This window comes from Bombus terrestris, chromosome 2 (genome assembly GCF_910591885.1).
Source record: "Bombus terrestris chromosome 2, iyBomTerr1.2, whole genome shotgun sequence".
Taxonomy (NCBI): domain Eukaryota; kingdom Metazoa; phylum Arthropoda; class Insecta; order Hymenoptera; family Apidae; genus Bombus; species Bombus terrestris.
In genome coordinates this window covers 7,794,263-7,815,489 of record NC_063270.1, presented here as the reverse complement: position 1 = coordinate 7,815,489, position 21,227 = coordinate 7,794,263, and the positions used below count along the sequence as shown (strand labels likewise).

The 21,227-nt window shown below is 35.5% G+C and overlaps 4 protein-coding genes across 5 annotated transcripts in view; 2 read left to right on the top strand and 2 right to left on the bottom strand.

Moving 5' to 3' along the window:
- LOC100642797 (radial spoke head 10 homolog B) overlaps positions 1–21,227 on the bottom strand; it is a 70,826-nt gene that overhangs the window by 15,493 nt on the left and 34,106 nt on the right. For both annotated transcript variants that reach the window (XM_048411779.1, XM_048411786.1), the window contains exon 3: positions 20,999–21,116. The gene's annotated coding sequence lies outside the window, so the exon portion shown is untranslated. The remainder of the gene's footprint in view (positions 1–20,998; positions 21,117–21,227) is intronic.
- On the top strand, positions 600–2,319 carry LOC100651868. The gene has a single exon (XM_003393595.4). It carries the CDS (start codon positions 753–755, stop codon positions 1,770–1,772), a length of 1,020 nt encoding a protein of 339 aa, XP_003393643.2. The 5' UTR covers positions 600–752; the 3' UTR covers positions 1,773–2,319.
- On the bottom strand, positions 2,959–7,307 carry LOC105666644. The gene is made up of 6 exons (XM_012318076.3): positions 6,437–7,307; positions 5,962–6,368; positions 5,790–5,889; positions 5,632–5,733; positions 5,129–5,284; positions 2,959–3,205 (listed from the first exon to the last, which is right to left on the bottom strand). The coding sequence occupies exons 1-6, from the start codon at positions 6,728–6,730 to the stop codon at positions 3,140–3,142; spliced, it is 1,125 nt and encodes a 374-aa protein (XP_012173466.2). The 5' UTR covers positions 6,731–7,307; the 3' UTR covers positions 2,959–3,139.
- LOC100651747 (tetraspanin-7) lies at positions 8,669–14,624 on the top strand. Its single transcript, XM_003393594.4, has 5 exons — positions 8,669–8,882; positions 9,880–10,068; positions 10,330–10,500; positions 11,328–11,459; positions 11,862–14,624. Exons 1-5 carry the CDS (start codon positions 8,805–8,807, stop codon positions 12,015–12,017), a joined length of 726 nt encoding a protein of 241 aa, XP_003393642.1. The 5' UTR covers positions 8,669–8,804; the 3' UTR covers positions 12,018–14,624.

Below are 21,227 nucleotides of genomic sequence, written 5' to 3'. Positions count from 1 at the left end.
TACGACCACTACTTTCGATAACGGTACCAAGTTTCATCTATTTGCTATAATTACTTTTCCGAATTTGAACAATGTATTCGAAAAACTATTTATTATTCACGATATTAACGTAATTTTATTCAGTTAATCAAATCAGATATACTACGCAACAACGCGACTAATTACGTACGTATAAGAAAAAACGTTTGTTTAACTTCTATTCACTTTTACATAGCGATACTTTTAAATTCGATATAAAATGTTGGCAATAACAGCTTTTAAATATTATTATACGTATATCAAATTTTATTCACACGTGAAATTCAGCGAATAGTCGTTTCATAAAAATTATTATACGAATCACCTCCACGTTAATCCAGCGATGCTTGTTATCTAAGACAGTTGGCGCGATCAACTTTACAGATACATACATCTTTTCGCTTACTACGGAGCTTGTGACCACAGTATGTGCGGAATTCGTATACGCCACACAGGCAACGAAGCGAGAAACAAAATTTCACGTAACTTTGTACGAAGTCACGGTCATGGATTATGACAGCTCTTCGATGGCTTCGGTATTTCTAGTGCTTCGAAGGTACCCTATAAATCAAACCGTTGTTTCTTCAAAAATCCAATCGTTTCCTATCTCCTCACCTAAATTTATCGTTCGTTATCCATCGTTCGTCGTATGGCATTTGGTTGCCGCTTTAATAAAGACGGTCGCGCGTAATACATGCGATTACCATCGTTTCAAGTACTCCGCAACAGTGATAATGTCCGAGGATGTTAGTGTAACGATTCAAAAGGGCCTGTCGGAATGGTGGAACGAAGAAACCGAGTATATTTTTCAACGAATCGAGCGATGGGCTGCGTACGCAAGAGGTTACAACCGGTTGAGGTCACAAAGACTATCAAGAGGTCGTATGACTATGCAAGGAGGACAGGAGCCACGCTGGAGTATTTCCTCCAACAAGCTGATCATCGACGATTGCTCTTGGAGTCCGCGTTTTCATAGCTTGAAAAAGTCGCGACGAAAATCTCGGCCGGAGGAAACCAAAATCGATTGCTGCGCAACTCTCAACTATCAATCGAACAGCAATTTGGACAGCTCTTGCCTGGAAACCTATAGATACGATCATAGTATTTACTTCAAGACGATTGGCGACATTAAAAATGACAAGAAACAGGTTAATGTTACCACGAACGGAGAAGAAGATGGGATTTCTGTTAGCAGCGAGGAGCTGATCGAATGGCACGTTAATACAGTGTCAGGATTTATCGCCAGTCAACTATTCGAAGATACGTTCGTCAATGACGATAAAGAAAATGCCTTGGATTCACCAAGAAATTCTCATCAGGATGCCAACAGGCAACTTGACTCTGTCGCATGGTTCAACGTGGATTTGTCGAAGCTCGATTTAGACGAAGACAACATCACCGTGACAGTTACCAATCAGCTAAATAATGAAAACGGTTTGACAATTTTCGAGAACGAAGAGCAAACGAATAATAATTACATCCAGGACGAAGAAACCGTCGTGGAAACGAACTTGAAGAATCGAACGCAATTAAGGTGCGTGGGCCAAGATGAAAACAACACGAAGGAAACGCAGCCCGAGGAAGGAACCAAGAAGTTTCTTGACGTTCGAAGAACGAGAAGATCATACAGAACGGTTAAACAACAACCAGTTATAGGTGATAACGAAGTTGTTTGGCCTAGTGTATTATTAAATTACACTAAAAACATCAGCCCCTCCAATTCGCCGCATCATTACAATGAACCACGAAAATAAATTAGAAGACAAATTTTCACGACGCGATGGATTTGATTTTACGTTTCAACAATAACGTTGACAAACGTTTCAACAATAAATGCACGTAAAATTATCTGTATAACATCGTTCCGCTCTATTAGAATACATCCTTTTTGTATCAAACTTTTCAAATCAAAATCATAATTTTATCAATCATATTCCTCGTAAATGTATGATGGAAAATAAATTATATTTGTCTCGTATACAAATCATTATGTTATAACTCGTCACTAATACAGTTATCAAATCAGTTTCATATCTGCTTTGTGTTTTTTCTATCAATGAGTAGAGAGTTCTTAATGACGAAAAGATGGAAAATTTCATTCGACCAAGCATGTTACATACAACGATTCCGGTGTAACATTATTTCAGAGTCTATTAGTTTTATTAATCTTGCCGATGCGTTTATTAGTTTTCATGCCCATTTATACATCAAAATACGATTCGTATCGCAAATGCTATCCGCACCGGGTAAACATGCAACTTTTCTACAGAAATAAAGTTACCACATTCCATCCTCCGAGAATTCTGTGTTTTTCATCTTTCGACTGCCGATAGAAACCTCTTTTAAGTAATATTCCTTCAATCTTGATGATGCACGCAACGTTGAATAGGAATAATACTAATAAACTAAACTTTGGTTAAGCGCATTTGCATTTATCGAGTGTGCAATGTTATTTTTCTTGAAAACAGAGCATCGAAACAAATTCTTGTGCAAAGTTTATTTTAGACTTTCGATCGATTTTTTCATCGATATTTATATCTTTTCTTAATATCTATTATCAACAATAACAACAATAATAATAAAAGATTATCTAAGTAAACGAAGGATTCGATTGTAGGAACGACTCATATTATATTATATTGCATTAGTGACAAAAGTATCTAGTCAGTCTGCAGGTTCGGGCGCATATTTACAAACATGAAATTAAGAATCACAAATTAGAACTAGAAAGTGTATACAGTGGCAAATACATCGTAGATTGAACAAAATCTTGGTTTCATCTTCTCCCCCCGCCACCCTTTAGATATAAATACGCACAGGCCTATGAACTAACCTGATACTACAGACAAAAGAAAAGCTATTGGTTGACAGAATAATTATCATAAAACGGGTAATTACAAATGACGTAGCTGTTGCAAGAGCCAGAAATATATTCCAACAACGTATCTTATTGTAGCATTATATTTAAAAAAAATTGTAGTTCGATATAAACCTGTTTCCTATAATAATTTGGTGGTTACAGAGCTTAGTTTGCAATTGGGATTTTAATCGCGACTACCACAATGAAAGCATCGTTCCATAATATATAATTAAAACAATGTCCATATTCTTTTATTCGTATCTATTCTGCATTATCTTCGATCACGATACGTAAAGTGGTGAAGATGGAGAAAGTATTGGATAGATACTGAAATATTATCAACTTATTAATCATAATGTTATTCTTAATTCATTCATTTGTAACAATTAAAGAGATTGCAGCTATATCTTCGTTTTATGACAATTTGATTAAGAGAAAAACCTATACACATGCACACACAATGTTCTGACTAACTCATCAATGCACAGCTTAAATTCCTCAACATAGAAACATAAAATCTGGAGGATATGCTTCTTCCACAACATAAACCGTCTCACTAAAAAGCGATTGTTTCAAAATCATGTCCTAAGGAAATGGAACGAGGTGAAATGTGTTTTTACGGACTCTTCGATGTCTCTTAGGTCGAATGAGATTCCGACTTAAGTATAGCTTAGAAACGGTATCTATACAAATATATGGAGGCGTAATTCAAAATTTTGTCTTACTCAACAGATGTCATTTATAGGACTATACTTTTTTCACTTACAACGTTCCTCTTTAACATACAGATGTCATTTAAAAATCTGTAAAAGTCTGTTCTCAGAAATTTCATCCCTAAGCAGGTAGAAAGGATGTAAAAAAAAGAGTGATATATAGAATACGTTTCTCTGGTGGTCCCCTAATAGTTTTTTTTTTTTTAGAAAGTAATCCATATCTTTACAAAAATAAAGCTAAGAAACTAAAAGATGTTAAATAAAAAAAAAGAAAAGAAAAGAGAACAAGAAAAAAGAAGTGAAAAAAGAGAGAAGGGAAGAGATACCACTAGGTAGAGAAAAATAATCCTTTACAAAATATCAGTCTAATATTAGTCATCGTGGCCTACCGACCGTTTGTGCGTTGCTCGTGTTTCCGTGATCATCAAAGACTCGCTGATTACCACGACCAATTGCGTACGCGCTCGTATACTTCAACGACTCCAGTAATCGTCAGCAATTGATCGGCAATGCGTGCTGTCCCTAAATGTGTGGATAAATTGGTGTTTCAGTTATCTTTCTGTACTTCAGAATCAGTCGTCTTAAGAACCTTTAGGAATATTCGACAATTTCTAAGAATATTTCACTGTATTAAATAAATTATCGTGTAACTGAAAATTTGCGTAAATTATTTGCGTTACAATCGACACCGACTCCATATTGACTGCAAAAGGTTGAAATTTATATGTTGAAAAAAGGATTATTTTTCACTTTTACGTACATTCGCTCCTTTCTCTTTTTATTTGCACGTCAGTTTCATTCTTTTTCTCAATTTTAAGGCATACCTTACTCGATTTGGATAGTTACAGGAAGAAAATACAGAGATAGCTGTATTTTTGGGGTGCTGCTTGTGTATATGTATATAGTATGTACACTTGCTTGTGCTTTGTTTAAGTGAAAATGGCACGATACTGCGCGAGGGATTAAAGTTACCAACAAAATGTTTTAACAACCGTTGTCTGGTTTAAAGCGAGACATCATATGGTGGAAAAAATGTTTTTGTAAGTCGAGTAAGGTGCAAGAACAACTTAATTTCTTTAGATAAAACCATACATTTTGCCATACATTAATCGAACCATTTTGGCATTCCCTACGAAAAAGTAACAATCTATTTATGTTGAAAAACTATCAGCTTAGCAGATGTTATAACTTTAATTTTTCAAATATGTCTGGGTGTTTAGTTTCAGTAGTACATTACAAAGTTATACGTTGCTTTATGTTATTTCATGATATGGATTTATAATTTTATAATCTATGATGTCTGTTATTTATAATGGGTAATTTATATGACTTTATATAACTATTTTATATTTTTCCATTACCCCGAAATCACGAAAACTGCGTTTTAGAACTTGCTACTAAGTAGAAGATCGTCATTCTTCCTTTTTTTTTTTTCTTTTATAAATTGGAATAATACGTATGTATAACTAATAATATGTACAAAATGAAGCTAGCTTGAAATTGCTGCAATTCCTTCCAATCGATATTTGGTCCTTACCGAACAAAAATAACGCAAAGAAAGCTCTGGTATTATACAACTCACAGAGAGAGTTATTGGTTCCTGACATTCCAGCACAGTCAATAGATTTTTTTGCATTTCTAACTTCTGCTTGTACCATATTATGTCGTATGCACTCCGTGAGACATTTATGCTCTAAGGCATAGGAAGGATTAGTGGTACTTAAAGAAGCATAACTTATCGATTATACACGGAAAAAGGTAGTAATATGAAATGAGAGAAACGAAACGAAACAGGCAATTATTTCTGAAATCACATACAACATCTCGTCGCGGCAACAACAATAATTTACAACACGTTGTTGTTCTTTTACCTTTTCAACGTCTGCATCGTCAATCGCTAGCAATTATGAAAGCAATATTCGCCTGTTAAATATCTTTTTGCACATTGAAACGTTTCATAAACATAATCAGGGTTTCATCAATAAAAGTGGTCATATTACTACCTCTTTCCTTACACCTAAACAATAAAACCTGGTTTACCATATCTTTCATGTAATCGGCTGACCACGCGTATACATAAATCTCCGTAAGTACAGTGAAGCATACAGTTACGAACTGTATTTTCACCATCGGCGGTACATCCTAGACGTAAGCTATTTAGTGAATTCGTCGCACAAAATATTACAAGCTTCACTTACCACGAGCAATATAATGCCACATAAAGTTAGAGCAGACGTGCTTACTCCTATAGCATAAAGCACTATGAAGCGAAAATTATTCACCACTTCTTTTGCGTATCTAGAAAAAAAAGAACTCGCGATAAACATGAACGCTCCGTTTCATCCACGCGTCGTAAAACCTCACTCTTACCTTCTCAAATGTAATTGTTTCTCGACGCAAACGATCAGCGTACTAACGTCTGACGTCTTTTTTAATTCCATGGCCAAACACTGGAATCTCGCGGCGGTGAACCAAAACAGAAGCGATCCAAACATGCTTAGGCATATATGTGCAACGCATTGATAGCTGAGGATAGACTGCTGCATGTATATGATAACGTACACTGGCGTATAATTAACGCGAAATGGGTATTCCGCTTCGCTTGGGAAGGATAGCGGCAAGATTGCAGGTCCTATCGAAAAAGCAGTCGCAGCCAGGTATATGCACATAATAGAACTTGCATAAAAGACGCTGCATCGCGCGATATGCTTGGAAAAAATATCCCTTTCGTATTCTCGCGCTTGTTTAACACAGATTATCATTTCCTCGACTACGTGCTGTAACCCATTGTTAAAGCGCGTATCTTTTTCAATCAAACGTAAGGTAGAAGCGAATAAAAACTTACTTGCAGAGAATCATGATTGATCAAGCAGATAATAGACTGAACTACAGCTTGACTCACACCTAAAAATAGGCAGATACATTCGGAAACAATGATTATATCGTCTAGGTGCAGATAAATCGAATATAGCAGAGGCAGGAGAAGCATGCAAGCGCTAATAACGCTACTGATCTGCAAAATTTTGTGAACCAGAATTCGCGTTCCACTGCTATTGATAGGAAGCGGCCAACAGAAAGTCAAAGCTACGCTAAACCAAATGATGTCGATCACTTTCTCCGGCGTCATTCGTTTCGGCATGATATCAAGAGACTGCGTACTTCGTACGAACGAAATAGAGTTTAATAAAGTTCAACGGAAGGATATTCGTTCAGTTCAAAACATTGCTACGTCGCGTCGAAGACAACTGGCCGTTTGCACACGTTTGAATCCGTATGAAATTTTATCTTGTACACACGAGCAGTTTAATAAATCATATGCGTTACACTTGCGGACAGGGTTGTTGATTTCGCTACTGGTTTCTTGCACTGCTGGTTGATTCGACGATGACAATTATTGTTTGCATTATACATGGAGGCCGGTTGCGGTAAGGGGCAAACAGGTGCAGAGGGAGGCAATCTCACGCAACAGAGTTAGCGTTCGTGGATATGACGTGTAATAAAACGGTCTGTAACTGGTAGGAAATCACATACTTCTGGATGCGATAAGTTAGATATTCAGTTAGTTATAGGAGAGCTTACTCGCGCCACTTACAAAAGGCGATACTTATGAAATAGCTGAAGAGGTAGAGAACGTGATAATTTATAGGATCTTTAGCGATACGCGTTTCTTTCAAGACTGACAGACTCTCTTATACCGTTATTTGTGTATCAGACATACGGATATTTCGAGTTTATCTAGACGTTTAGTCTTATTTATATTAATCTTATATTTGAAAGGACTATTGTGAAACTGACTATAATGAAACTGAGTAGAGCTAAATGCACGTAAGAATCGCAAAAATTTATTGAAACAAAAAAATTGAAACAGCGATATACATATATGTAGAGATAAAATACGTAAAGTATGTTCCAAGTGCAAGTTCGAGGTGAACAATCGGAACCAACTACGAAGAGTTCGTTGTTCGTTAATATTTTAGAAAAAGTGTTGCCGCCGTGATTGGATACCGCGAAGATGAAACCATTTGTCTCAAGGTGATACAGTGGTATATCGGAGAATCGTCCGATATGGACGTGGATTTTTGATAGGAAATAACAGGGGCGGTGCACTGCTGGGCCAAATTTTTTTTTCAAATTTTTCAAATTTTTCATTGTAAATTGTTCCAAAGTTAAATAGCACTAAACTAACCGATCCTTTGTCAAAAATGGATCGCCTCTAACATGCGAAAATATTTCGAGAGACAAATTGTTGTTGCTCTGAAGAGTATTCCTCGCAAGTTCACACTGTTCGTTACAATAACGTAGTACACTCTGAGCCAAGATGGTTTGTGTAGGTGCAACGAATTTTATTCACTGTTTAACGTGACATTTAGTGTTCGTTATAGTTTCAGAATGATAACATTTTATAATCGATTGATTAATTTTAAAAATTGGCAGATGTTACGGAGTCTTTGGTCAACAACCATAACGAATAATACAGGGAAGAACGAACACCGAGGGAAAAATCAATGACATTTCAAGATCGAGAAGATTCTCTGGAACGGTTAAATAACAACTACTTTTTCTATCGATGAGAGTTCTTAATGACGAAAAGATGGAAAACATACGACATTCTGGTCTATTATTCATTCAGAGATGATTAGTTTTATTCCTGTTTCTGTTTCATTAGTCAATCAAACTATAGATAATAGGGTATTGGACAAGTCAAAGGTGAATTTTTCTTTTTAATATTAAATCATCTATTCGCTAACAAGAAAACTACATACGCGTGCAACATTAATTTTGATAAAATTGATTTTATTTACAGATTCGTAATCTCAAACGATCTACATTTAGCTGCGTAATCTTCCATTAGAAAGTGTAAATTCATTCTCATCTAATACATGATCGCAAACTTTCGAACAGTAACCCGCATCGCGTTTCGAAGGAACTACGTATAATTAAAATTTTATCTATTCTAAAATAATTTTAACACGGAAATCGCGTTCTGTTTTATTGGTAGAAGCTGTTAAAACAGGACGGACGGATGCCACAGAGCGCATGCACGGTTGGTGGGGTTAGCCACGCACGCAAACACGTAAACTCGTGCAACCCTGCTGCAAATCGATCGACTTCTCACTTGTTTCGAGAGTGTAGTGCGTAGTACACTCCGAAAATTGAATCGTAGGACACGAATTCGACTACGAGAATAGAAAATAATTTCAAAATCGATCAACATGACGAAGGATTGGGAAACAGTGGCCACGATGGCTTGCATGAAAGGCTTGCTGATGCTGTTCAACTGTGTTTTGTGGGTAAGAGGCTGTTTCTTTTGCTGTAATCCACCCTTGACACGTAGACTCGAGAAAACCTTGGAATACCTTTCACCCAACTGTTGCACAATATATTATCGTTTCGATGTCACAGCGTTATTCGAACGTCTTTCCCCATTCAACTTATCCTTATTCCATTCTTTTATCGTTCGTTATTATTACGTAGAAAGGACATAGAAAGTAAGTTCGAAAGATGATGCAACAGTTTTACAGTTGTTCGAATCATTAGGGCAATCATGGTGATTTTTCTGCGAACAAGAACATTTCAAAGAGAGTTTACCGATGTTTCGTGGAGATCTGGAACAAATTGATGAGAAATTATCAATAAACATTGAAAATTAATAGGCAAAGATACTTTGCGATAGTTTGAAATTGTTTGACAACGACTGAAAGTATCGGAGCTGTTAAAGATAAAATTACGTTTTATTAGCGTAACAAGACAAGAGTGTATTCAACGAGTTTAGTTACACGATCAAGTTGGCATTTTAGTATAGAATTTGCTTACTTGGTTAAACTTAATATTGTTGAATATTTGTTATTTAGTTGGAAAAATGAACAAAATTTATTGCTTCGCACCAGCGAGATATCATTTGGTTTGTTATCGGTGTGTATACGTTATTCGTGCTATCAACATCCTGTTCTTACGTAGATGAACGTTATCTTCAACCTTATCGTAAGCTTTTTCCCTGACAAATCATTAATTGTATAACATATGTTCGAATTAAGCTAAATTAAGTAAAACTCATTATTTTACTAAAAATATCAGTTACTATATATGTAAAAAATAAAATATTTGTACGTTGTACCAGTAATAATTGTATTATTTGACGTTCCAATAATTAATTACTGTAATAGTTACTTTAGAGAAAGATAGATAATTTGAATTACAACTCGACTGGACAAGATGCCATCTTTTTCCATTTGGTTTGATAGTACACATAAGTAAAATTTATGTAAATCATTTGTGTACATCACTTAGGTATTTGGCATATTGCTACTGTGCATCGGAATTTGGATGCGAATTCAACTTCACGATTACATGGACGTAAGTCCCGAGAACAGCAGGGCAGCTTTATTGGCATTGGCTTGTCTGGGCGGTATTTTAACTTTGACAGCGACGCTCGCTTGCTGTTGCACAACTCGTGGCCATCCAGCCCTCTTATTCCTGGTAAGCGAATTATACTTACTTGCTACTTTGTTATTTACGGGAAATCTCTGTCACCTTCACCTCCACAAGTTGTGCCACTACTTGCATTTCAAACCGTGTGGATAAATTTTTTGATTTCTACCAAACGCGTATCATCGATTCGATTAGAAAATCCGTTGTCCTTAAATACGTTGACTTGTTAAATCTATAATTAATCATATCATTAGCCTTACAGAATGGAATTTCACTTTACAAGCTATTTACTAAAGATTTTGTTTGCAGTACGGTGCATTCTTAGCTATCGTTGCATTACTGGAACTTGCGGCTGGTGCATCGATTTATGCTTACCGTACCAATTTAAATGAAAAATTCGACCACGATCTCAATCAAACAATGTCTGCCTATAGGCACGACGAGACCAAGACCATCCACATCGACACTATGCAGTCCACAGTAAGCGAACGTATATTTACTATTTACAAATGCAAAACAACTACAGAACAAATTATTTTTGTTTAATTCTTTTAAATTATTTTATTCAATATTGCTCTCTTACTCTACGTAATTTACATTCATCGATACTTAAATTACCTACTTAATTTCATTATGTGATATATTATTTTATATAATAGATATTTTTACAAAAAGACATCGTAAAAAACGGTAATTACCTACTATTTGTATTGCCAGAGGTGTTTAAGTACACAGCTATCTGTGGCACTGATACAACTAATAGAAGCTAATGTAACATCCGTTCAATCAAATCAAACCTAAAACGTATATCACTTCTTCTGAAGAGCAAATTCTATAATTTTAATATTACGTACTACTTAGCAATGGTAGCTAGCGTACTTTTCCTTAACCATTAAAAGCAACGGAGATATTTCGAGTAGTAAAATCCCTTACTAATATATGAGAAACGTGGGAGCCATACGAAACACCGAAACAGCCGCCAAGAGATTGGTATAGCAAAATAAAGAAAATTATGCGTATAAAAGAGTGCACTTACTAAGAGACTCGTGTGGGCGGCAACATGGATCGCTAAAGGTACAGCGCTCGTTTTATCCTCGTGCTATTCAGAGCTGAACCGAACGAAATAAACGATATTTGGACAATGAAAGCCTCGTAGGTGTAAGTTCCTTTAGACGCGGCAACAGGAAACAGGAACCGACACCAAGAAATTGAACGATGAACAATTCGTCTGCACCTCGATGATCCATATTGCCGGCTTCACTATAAACAGACTGAATCGTTGCATAAGTGGTGGACTCTGATTTTAGTTGCATTGCTGCGGTAACAGAGGTTTCACAGATTGGGCCGATATATTTCCACCGATGCAAATTCCACTGTCTTGCTGCAAAGTGGCAGAATATGAGTGTAACGTTAATGACGTAAACGACATTTACACCCAGGTAAGATAAAAACGAAAGCGATATAGTAATTAGCGAAAGTTATATAAAGAATCTAGAAATAACGATTTAGAAATACAAATTACGTTGAGAAAGATTTTGTTCGTACGTCACGCGTGCCTCTTCGAACAACACAACCTTGTTGTAACAAAGATATTTACGAATATACTTTGTTTCTTATCACTCATCTTACATTGTCGGACAAAGTAAAAGAGTGCAAAAGTAGCGCATCTACACTCGCGCATATTATATTATTCTATAACGAAACATTCCGTCAGATATGTAGTACGTAATTTATGCATACGTACAAGGATTCAGGCACGTTTCTTATAATTTCAAACTAATCATAGGAACGATGAGTTGTTCGGAGCAAAAAGTTACAATAATTCAAATGAAAATTTTCAGGGCTGCTACACTCGTGTGTTACGACTGATAAACGGCAACATCGGCTTGGTCGCTGGAATAGCAGTCGGCGTAGCATTCTTTCCGCTTATAGGGGTCTTCTTAGCCTGTTGCTTAGCAAGCAACATTAATAAAGTCAAGTACGAGCAGGTTGCTTAGAATTTGCGCCGGTTGCAGAAAAGCTCGTCATGTCGGTAAGAAAAATGCACAACGTTCGAAAGTTGTACAATTACAATTTGTAACAAAATTTCGGAAAGAACGGGACTGTTATTTTTCTTATTACGCTTAAGCGGTGGTTTTTTTACAACCAAAGTTTTACTACGAAACGATTAAATTCAAATAGGCAAATACGAATCTCTCTTCCGTTTTTTACGACAACTTCTTTCGACACGTTCCATCCTACGCACACCGTTTGAGCTCCAAGCGAGCATGTATCTTGCTATTACTTCTTACGCTTATAAATACAGATACGTTGAAAATCTCAGCGATTCGAATGAAAAGTTCAACGTGGATCTGCAGACTACGTAAAACGTGTTAAAGAGTTACACGTTCGACATTTTTCTCAGAATTTAATCATTCCCATCCTTCGAAGAAACGGGCAATTGACCATTTTTTACATATTACAAGCGTCTACATGTTATTATTATCCGTATATGTTGTAAAAACCTTTTAAACATCTTTATTGTCACGTTGGATTCTCATAAGATTCTTGTAAGAACATAAACAGTTATTGCATAGTTGCACAAGAAAGAAAACACAATCGTAGGAAAAAACGGGAATGAAGAATATTAAATACGATAAAATATGCGCGTTTGCATGAAGAAAGAATTCACATTTCATGAAAAACAGATCCACGATTATCGAGGTTAATTAAAGAAAAAGATACGAGTTCTTCGATGCGTCTAATTAGCGCAAATTTGATTGTATTTTTTTTTTTAATTAAGTCGATGAAAATGAACAAGTCGATAACTGCGTCTGATTGATGATGCTAATATTTCGTTATGCAGTTAATCGCATAATAAATTGCCCGTTCAATCTTGCAACGATAAGAGCGCACAGAAGAACATACATAATTCCATAAAATAAACTGAAATATAATCCAACTAGATGGAACGGATCTTATTAATTATTTAGATCGTTGTGTTGAAAAATATTCTATCTAATAAAGCAGAATAGCCAATTCCAAGAAAACCTCAAGTACGATAATACTTTCGAACAAGGTAATTTAAAGGTATTTATATAAGGTAAATGAAACTACATGCATGTATGAAATATCGTGTAAGTATATATCTTTTCAAGTGTATATTTTATGGATATACCTGCATAATCTATACGCTCTTTTGTTATCATCGATGGTACCCCTACTTTTTCCTATTGTTTTATCATTTTGAGTATAACTAATGAGTTCATTTATCAAGTATCTTTAACCTTTAAATTAAGAAAATACAAATATAAACAGCATAAACTAACGTTTGTAGCTCGATACAGTTTAATATTCAGAAATTGTCAGAAAATATTTCGGAATATATTTCGCCAATATTGAACACGTTTAAAGACTAGAAGGCAAAGTAACGTCCATTTGATAAGTACAATTACGATGCGAAACATCAATGTACCATAATGATCGATCGACGAATAACCAGATATAACTGGCAAGAGAAAGATCCGTTAATTACAGTAATACGCGAAAGGCTTGAAGATACAATTTCAAATTCTATTTTTATTATTAAACAAGACTCATGTTTACACTAATTTTTACAAACTTTTCATATTTGTGTGTTCATATTTTTAATAAAACCATACATACTATTTACTACTATCAGTTTAGCGGTACTATTTAATAATAATATTTAGAGATTTAACGTAATTACTTTGTTCTGCTTGCGATAGTTGTTAGCTTACTTGTTAGTTGCGTGTATCAACTACGTCTAAAATGTTACATCGTTGGCTAAAATTTGATTATTAATGGTTGATGATTTCCTAAATATAAAAAAGGTGACGCGATTGCCTTGTGATATATGTATGTATGTATGTATGTATGTATTTATGTATGTATGTGTGTATGTATGTATGTATGCATATATGTATGCATGTATACGCATATATGTTGGTATATATCTATCTTATAGCGAACATTTACCTCATAACGGTGCTACATTGTGCCGCGAGACACGCCATCATAATTTTACCGTAATTCCAGTCGAATTATTACCTGTTTCACATGGTATCTCCTTTCGACTACGATAGTATATTATCTTTCAGCATTATATTTGTTCGGGATTTGGAGTGGCCGTCTGTTTATGATTCGGACAGCACATCTCCCTTTTTTGGGAAAGTCCGAATTGCCTTTCCCAAAATTTGACTTTCCCAAAAAAGGGAGATGTGCTGTCCGAGTTATAAACGAGACGGCCACTCCAAATCCCAAACAATATTTTCACGTTAGAGAGGAAACAAACAAACAACTTATTTTTCGATAATTGTGATTTTCCCATCTTATACAGATATATATACGCATGTACGTGTATACGGATAAAAATATGTTTAAAAAATACTTTTATCATTTTGTATTTTTTACGTTATTTTTTATTAAGAATTTTATTTCATTCCGTTCTGATTAATATGTCAGAAAATGGCAGAAACAGTTTTTTTTTCCAGAGATACATCGATCTTTCTTGTTCTTACAACTTTGCGACATGTGTAATGTATATTTTTATGCGCATATAAATACATATATAAGTTGTTGCAGAGAATTATTATTCTTGAGAACTACGTTGTACGTTATTTACGTCTATACAATATTTAATGGAGAATTAAGATCGTTCGATTATATGTCACACACACACGCGCGCGCGCGCGCACACACAAACATAATATATATGTCGGCTGGATGATAGGATTGGGGGTGGAGGTGTTCGATGAATCTTCGTTGATATTGGCCATCGATGCGGTGTAACAATGGTAGAGTTTATTGGCACAAGTGAGTGGTATTACAGCGTTGGTAATTAATCACAATGTTAGATACTCGCGGCGCTATGACAATGGCCTCGGGTCCGGTAACGAATCCGCGGTCAACGGGATGTCGAACGTGTATACTTCGTGGAAGTCTAAGTTATATTCAGGTCGCCACAGAACAAGCACTACGTACCGGAGAATTACTTGTATCGTCGTTAAAATCGTACGAAAGAGTGTCTCTCCATCACGGTGACGCTGTCGAGGAAAACTATGATGGGTGTGTCTAAGGGCACGAGATCATCGGATTCGTGGAGAAAAGTCTTCATTCGGAAAGTGAGGGAAATTGGAGTTACTGTTAATTGGTCAATTTCCATGTTGATGGTTGCGGAAGGGTGCTAGCCGCCCTTAAGAGAAAGTCGCCATCGGGCCGCGTCGTTCGTGAGAAAAATAGACTTCTCCAATTTTCCCGTAGGTGCTCTTTCATCTCCGACATATATATATGAAAAACATTCTGTTTTCTAACATTCCATTTCGTTAGATAGATTATAGACTATATTGCTAGATGGTCCCAGGAAACTCCTATTAAGCGTTAGGTAGACTACCGAATGAGTCCCTACAATCTTTTTACTTTCGGTCATCTGTTCTCTCATTATCCCCACTACCCTGTAGGCGTACGTGACCGTTGCTACGCTTCTAGAACATTTTATGGTAGGACCGTTAGGCCATAAATGAATCATTAGGTACTCTGCCAATATACATTGTCGCCAAGGTCATCATGTGTTCCTCTCGTCGGTCCATCGGGTGCGAAGTATGCCGACCGGGACACCATCCTGCCCGAGGTGTGTGTGTCCTGGTCTCTGATGTGATTTACGTTACATCCCCATGTATAAAAAAAAATAAAAGGAAAAAAGAAGAAAAAACTATATTTCTAGATATACATATGCACGTAGTACATTGATCTATATTTCGTCGCATAAGAAAATAAGATGACAAATTTTATCATCAATTTTATCATTTTGCTTTTTTGTTTAAAGGACACGACTATGTTTTACGTGCTTCAAAAATGGCTTACTATAGTTTTATCTTTACATTGCTTATATTCGTATTCGTATTCGTATGTAATTAAACAAAATTCCATGTACGTAGTATACAGATGTTTCTCGTCTAAATGTTTCTGTCTCCAAACATTTAAAACAAGTTTAGACTAATATATTAAAGAAATGAATTGTTAACCGAATAGAAGTGATTGTCAATTGTACATTGTTGAATTATACACATACGATAAGACTTATTTGATATATTGTTTTACAGAAATTTGAAAAATTATTTACGTTAATATACGATATACCGTACGTGTTAAAGTGCGCAAGAAATTTGATATACGTAAATCCTCTGTTTCTGCACAGGTGCCTTTAAGCACAGGTGCTATTTAAAGCTCAAATTAAACGAACATCGTCGCTCACAAACAGTCACAAATAGATTTCACATATACATAAACTATTATTATCTTACAAATAACAAAAAACAAATTATACATGTGTAGTATCTTAAATAGGTCTAGAGTAAGGACAAGTAAGGATGTTTTATTTATTAACTAGTTGATATAGCTTGTGTATTCAATAACGATAAATATAATGATAAAGTGTGACAGATTATTCAGTGATAAACAATGTCAATGTTCGTTCGACTTAGCGGCTTTATACACCCGACCTCTCGACGTGCGCTCTTAGAGTCTTCAAAAAGGACTGACTTGACCTTAGATTATTTCTTAGTCTTCTTGGGGAGACGACCCCCACTACGGTCGGATCACGCCACCGTTCGCGCCTATAATCACGTATGCCGCCTTCTTTGTGGATGAAACAACAGACCGAAATCGACGTTTCTGGAAGTCGCTGCTTGGCGACAACTATGCGCTCGTCGATACATTGTATGCCCCTCATCGGGCAGATAAGGCGATCCGCCTGCGACATTGTAGGACCGCGAGCGACGGCCAGAAACGCGACCCATACTAAAGCCTCGCAGCGTAACAAAGCGTACACCCCCCTCTTTTTGATACTACACATGTATTTATTATATTCGTATTATATTCAAATATTTAAAAATATATATACATGTATATATTATAATATATGTATAATTATATTTCATTATAATAAATATAGTATTTCAATATATTTAACCCGTCGTCTTTAACCCTTTCGCTTTGAGTGCTGCTTATAGGTGGTACTCGCAAGATGATCTATGGGTACGAACGCCGCATATACCCAGCATCCAAATGATGCATATACAAGTGCTATCTATAGTCAATAATATATTTTTTCGTTATCAGCAGAACATTTCCTGTTGATTTCATTGACATGTTGGATTAATCACTTCTTAAAGTTACTCATTGTTGAAATCACGTAATATATTTCAAACATCCAAACGATCGTATACTGTTTCATACTAAAAAATCTATTAAATCCATTGACAGTGAAACAGTATTTCAAATACAGTTTTTACAAGAATTATTGTTATTTAAGACTTAGGAAAATGTATATACAGCAACCACGCACACTGTGCGTATTTCTGGCGCGCGTTTCCGTTCAGTGACAGTACTTCGGCGGACTGGACTACCGAAGCGAAAGGGTTAAGCCCGCATACTAGTTCGTTTCTGACTGATTTTAAGTAATTTTTCATTTTTCCCATATATGTAGTATCGAAAAAGGGATAGGATTCGGATAATTTAGGTTTGTAAAATTCTCCTAATACTATTTATTAAGATAAATAGAAATAACAAAGATTAATTGGACAGAGAACGATAAATGTTCAACTTGAACTAAAACACAAAAGTCTTATTCCGTTCAAATCACTCTCGCAACTCTATAACTGACAACTTGATCTCTCTACAACGCTAGCAACTCTATAACTCTCGTCTTCGGCATCTGCACTCACACGCTCTCGCTTCTCAACTCATACTGCACGCCTTTTGCATTCGTTCTCGCTGGCGTCTCAACTAACTCTACCCTTAGCGTCTCTTTGTCTTTTCTCGTCCCATCGAACACGTGTCCCGAAACCCCGTGGCCAGGGTCACGCAGGCTCTTTGCACAAAACTGTCCACTTGAAAGGACCGACGACACATTGATGTACTCGACGGCGCCACGGCTCTCGCCACTTTGTATACGGTTCGATATCTTGGGCCTTTTGCCCACGATACTACATATATATACACTATAATGGCTCACTCTACTGACTCATTTGCTCGTCGTTTGAATTAAATGATCTTTTTCATTTGTCTCGCATCACAATTTTTTGCCTTCACAATGTTTTATAACAGTGTTAACAATATACAGACAAAATATATAGTCTTTGTTTTTGATATGCCAGTGTCAGGTATCAATTGTTGCTTTTCGTTAAAATAAATATATCATTATTAGATGCTCCTTTTCCTTATAATTTTTTAGAATCTTCAAGCTCAAAATGTCGCTTCAAAATAGAAAACGAAGAGCAATTTGAGAAACACTATCGCGCTATGAGTGTGAAAATTGTGACGTGGGCCTATGTGTCGTACCGTGCTTTAAAATATAGCACACTCAATTGTATTATTAACTGTTAAAGTTAAAGTATAAGATTATTAAAGCATCGTATCTTTAAGAAAAATTATAACTTAATTATCAAAGACTTCGTTCCAATGTGCTTACGTAGAAAGAACAGCATTACAGTGCTGTATCGTTTAGGCGTAATTCGCGTCAAACTATGCCGTACAGAGAAACAACCCCGCACAAAATTCAACTGTACCTAAGAGGTTAAGAACACTAGGCGGAATGCCGCCTAAGCGTTCTAAAATTTGTCTCGTACGATTCACCGGTCGAAATCAACGTAGAAATATAAACTGCATTCATTGCTCGTCTTTTAGAATATGCATGATGTTATTATTTTAGATTGATCATTAATTTAGGTCTTAGGTTAAAATATCACACGTATAAGTAAGAATGCAATGAAATTCAAAAGAAGAGTAATCTTTAAAAAACAATCCCTCAAAGTATCTATTTTATAGAGAAAGACGATAAAAAGTTTTTTGTATAAATTCGACAGAAAATTTCGGATTTAACGAACAAACCAATAGTAAAGAACTTGATTTGTTTTCTCAACTAATTTCACTTGTCTTTCAACCCTTCGATATTTCCTATCAAGTCGAACCTATTCCCATTATTTCGAGTCTTGTTAAATTCAAGCAAAACCGTTCTATTCTCTGATAAAGTATCGAAACTTTGTCAAAAACTTCTGCTGATTTATTTCAAGCTGATTGATAAAAATAGGCAGATTTCTCTAACGGAGAACCTGGACCAAATTTATTTTACGCTCAGACGTCCGACATTTTATGGTTAGAGGGTCGACACAAGCAGTAATTGCCGGGGTTAAATTACAGAGAAGAAGCCCTTTGACTAGGACGGAATTACTTAAGTGAAAAGAATCGAACGTAACGATCAAGTTACGGTCTCTTTTATTTACTTTACTCCCTCATATTTAAATAATACAATTAAGAAATAAAATTAGTAAGGTTAATAAAATGATTAATTCATTTCATAAAATTGATATCGATTTCGAAAGAAAAATCGTATTGTTATCAGTTCGCGGTAATAGCGATCGTTGTTGGAAATAATTACTCATGTAGTAAATAATTGCGATCAGTTGAATGAAACAGAAGCGACAGAGCACACAACAGACAGGCAGGTTACAAATATTAAACGACATGGTAATATCTAACATCTCTCTGACAATTAGTCGGGTTTAATTAAATCATGTTTTCAGCAATGGGCGTATTATGTTTCAAAGAAGCGAAGTGAGGTTATCGTACTGGCAAGTAGAATTAAGATAAAATCCTATTAATCTTCCTACAAACTTCTATTCTATATAGTATACAAAACATTTTGAAATGTGCACTTTGTAATACCAACGAGACACGATTATCGTGATTAATGATCACTGATTATATCGGTAAAATTTGAAACGCATCTCAAAACATATATAAAAATTACGAGATACTTACTAGAATCATACATTTCTCAAAAGTCACCAAAGTATTTAAACAGTCAAACATTCAGTATATTAATAAGCCACAATATACATATATCGATCGTGAAACCGTCTTTACCACTAATTGTACGTTTAAGATTATTGTTCACGCTGTCCACTAGTTTTTCACTTACCGCTGATCAAGGCATCGTAGCAACGTCCGCTATATCGTGGCCATATACAGTATTTAAATTAATATATAGAAAGAGAATAGCAATAAAATCAAATAAAGAGAATAGAAGAATAATTTTCTCATAAAATTATGAAATAAAAAGAAGGGAAAAACAAGTGCTTTCCTATCTTACTTCGTATAATCGCGAATCGTGAAAGTTTATTTTTCCCAAAAACTACAATTTCAAAGTTTCGATAAGAAGCGGTTAAGATGATAAAAATTAAGACGTGAAAAGTTAAGACGATAAAAACTCACGCGTTGAAAAGTACCGACAACTAATAAAATTTGGAACACAGGATCACTGCCTTGCTTATAAAACAAGTCGCTTTACCTACTCTACCTTATCCATAGGACGTGGTCCAGCCGATGATACCGACCGACACATCTTACGATTACGAATATGTTTAATAATTGTTCGTCTTAACGTACAATTAAACGCATTTAATATCGTTTAATATCGTAAGATAAACTTCAAGAAATGCAATGACACCTTTTTAAGCTTTTGAGAATTGAGAAAGATATTTGACTCGAAAAGAGCTACAAGATAAAAAGCTATGTCGTCTTCACTCATACAGAAATCAATGAAACTATTTAATGAAGCTAGCTACGATCGTGATTAAATATTCAAATATTCACATTTTATTCATACGCGTACTTATATCTGCATGAATATATTTGTCTTCATTCATGATCATTCGTAATTAATTAATCAATTATTAATATTACACAACTTTATTCATACTGCTAAAAATCGCGATGTGCAAGAAGATCTATCCTGAACTAGTAAATAAAACACACAGAAAGGAAATACGTACTACCACCCACTGGTATGATAAATACCCGCGGTCACTTTGTTCGTAAAAAATTCTACGTGATACAACCAGCCGCTCGTGTCGATTTGGATCTTTTGTCCTACGACATGATTGAGCGACTGGAGGGACAAAAAAAGCATGCGACTCACAGTTACACACGAAGAACGATGTCGACGATGTTGATGTACTTCAGAAGAAACCATCATGAAGGCTGTCATCCTGGAAGAATTATCAAACCTTATGGTGAAAGTACAGGTTGTGTAATACCTGTAACAAAAGATAGAACAATATATATACAGTTTATTGTTGAAGACAATATTTTATACTTTATAATTATTACGTAATAGACAAATATAATAAATACAATAATAAGTCGCG

Bases quoted from the DNA above. Each gene is read 5' to 3' on its own strand.
- LOC100651868 (XM_003393595.4), top strand. From the start codon at position 753: ATGTCCGAGGATGTTAGTGTAACGATTCAAAAGGGCCTGTCGGAATGG.
- LOC105666644 (XM_012318076.3), bottom strand. From the start codon at position 6,730: ATGCCGAAACGAATGACGCCGGAGAAAGTGATCGACATCATTTGGTTT. The intron at 6,369-6,436 runs GTAAGTTTTTAT...AATGGGTTACAG, and splicing joins TCAATCATGATTCTCTGCAA to CACGTAGTCGAGGAAATGAT. The intron at 5,285-5,631 runs GTAAACCAGGTT...CCTATGCCTTAG, and splicing joins CCGATTACATGAAAGATATG to AGCATAAATGTCTCACGGAG.
- LOC100651747 (XM_003393594.4), top strand. From the start codon at position 8,805: ATGACGAAGGATTGGGAAACAGTGGCCACGATGGCTTGCATGAAAGGC. The intron at 8,883-9,879 runs GTAAGAGGCTGT...TACATCACTTAG, and splicing joins TGTTCAACTGTGTTTTGTGG to GTATTTGGCATATTGCTACT. The intron at 11,460-11,861 runs GTAAGATAAAAA...GAAAATTTTCAG, and splicing joins TAAACGACATTTACACCCAG to GGCTGCTACACTCGTGTGTT.